Source organism: Bison bison, unplaced genomic scaffold (genome assembly GCF_000754665.1).
Source record: "Bison bison bison isolate TAMUID 2011002044 unplaced genomic scaffold, Bison_UMD1.0 scf7180017862882, whole genome shotgun sequence".
Lineage (NCBI taxonomy): Eukaryota > Metazoa > Chordata > Mammalia > Artiodactyla > Bovidae > Bison > Bison bison.
Genome location: NW_011493454.1, coordinates 9259 through 11081, shown reverse-complemented (window position 1 = coordinate 11081; position 1823 = coordinate 9259). Strand labels below are relative to the sequence as shown.

Below are 1823 nucleotides of genomic sequence, written 5' to 3'. Positions count from 1 at the left end.
CATGACTGGGCATCAGACTCACATCTAGATGGACAGGAAGCCTGGTAGAAACTGCAGACCCAGAGGTTTCACACAGAAACCTGGGCTGTGTAGTCCCCAGAGATGAGGGCTATTGGGGCTCTAGTTACACTAGCCCATCCAATAGGGACAAAGGGGTCACCAGGCTGAGGAACTGGGGGTGGGCTAGAAGCCAGGCCCTGCAAGAAGCCCACTGCAGCCTTCCCTGGGCTGCCGAACTCAAGAACTTGCCTTAAAGTGCTTCTCCTTCCAGAATGACCCCCATAAGCTTCTCCCTGGCTTCTTGCTCCTGCTCCATCCACAGTCCAGTACCTGACCTTACAACCCTACCCCTCTCAAGCCACAGTCTGTCTAGAGGGAGGGAGTAGAGGCTCAGCCTCCTGTACTCTTCCACCAGCCCTCCCCTACCCTCAGCAGTTCGGAGGCCCTTAAGCCTCACATCCTTAACTCTCATGGCCAAGAGGCTGGGAAGGCTCCTCTGCTTTGGACCCTTTAGCTGAGAACTGGCCAGGAGCACAGGCTCAAGAGGCCCACTCCTTGCATCCTTCCAGGGCACTCCTGGGCCCATGGCAGCCCCCTCCATATCCCAGGAACCAAAGCGGACCCCTCTCCTTGGAGGGGAGCTCCAATCAGGCCCCCGAAGCCACAGGGGACCCCCAAATTACCCAACCGTCCTACCAAGGATTTATCTCCAAGTTTTATCTGCACCTGCATAAGGACGGGTGGTGAGGGAAGCATTTGTTCCCTCTTCTATCTCAGAATGCAGTAATGTTCCACTTCCTTCCCACATTTTCCTGAGTAACCTGTAAACATGTGTTGATCGACTGTAAGGCAGGCCGATTTAGCAGAAAGAAAACTGGGCTAGAATTTGGCAGACCAGAATTCTCAGTGCCAGTTCTCTTTTCAACTTCTTGTGTGACCTTTAGAAATATATTAACATCTTGGAGCCTTAAGCATCTCAATTATGAAATGAGCAGACGCTGGGGGGTAGGGTAGGGGGATGTTCTCTAGGCATCCTCATACTGTGCATGTGGCAGGGGGTTGATGGAGAGGAATTCAGGCCAATATTTGATAGAGGAATTGTGCTTTTCCATCCCTAGTTCCTTCTGTTTTGGCCAATCTTTTTCAGGGATTAAAAGTGAACAATAATTTAGAAACAACTTACCTGAAATATCTGTCATAATTTTATAAATCTAACTCATCCTGTTTTATGGGGGAAAGGGAGTCAATTTTTCTCCTATGTGTTTTCCTGTTAAAATGCCAGCCTTTGGGAGCAGACAGTCCTGAGTATGAATTCTGCCTCCGCCATTTGCTTAGTTGTATGACCTTAGGCAAGACACTTCACTCAGTCTCAGTTTCTTTGGCTACAGACGAGGGACAAGAGACCTTCCTCAAAAGGTTGTTGTAAAGAATAACAAAATAAAATGAGATAAAGTGGCTGACCATCCATGGCATGGTGGCCTCAGTCAACTGTATTTTTTTTAAGATGTTTCCCCACCTCACACCTATGCGGATGCTGCACATGCTCCTGCAGCACACTCAGAACCATTTACAGTGGTATGGTGGGACAAATCCTGTGTCCACATGGGAGATGAGGAAGACCTTTCTTCTGTGAATGCAAAGGTGTTATAAAAGCAATCCTGGACAGCCTGGCCCCTTACACAAGAATTCCAAAGTAGAGGCCTCAGAACAAGCCTGGAGTCAGCCTAGAGCAGTTATCCCATGGGCCCTATGATGTATCTCCTATGTTTATAACCTTGTAAAGTGGGTGGAAAGGATTCCAGACTCCCTGGATAGTCTAGCCC

The 1823-nt window shown here is 48.9% G+C and overlaps 1 protein-coding gene across 1 annotated transcript in view; it reads right to left on the bottom strand.

Annotated features, from left to right (window-relative positions):
- Positions 1-601, bottom strand: part of SLC25A53 (solute carrier family 25, member 53) — a 5385-nt gene extending 4784 nt beyond the window's left edge. Inside the window, exon 1 of the mRNA XM_010832925.1 lies at positions 427-601. Within this exon, the coding sequence (XP_010831227.1) occupies positions 427-601 (175 nt within the window). The remainder of the gene's footprint in view (positions 1-426) is intronic.
- Between the last annotated feature and the right edge of the window lie 1222 nt (positions 602-1823).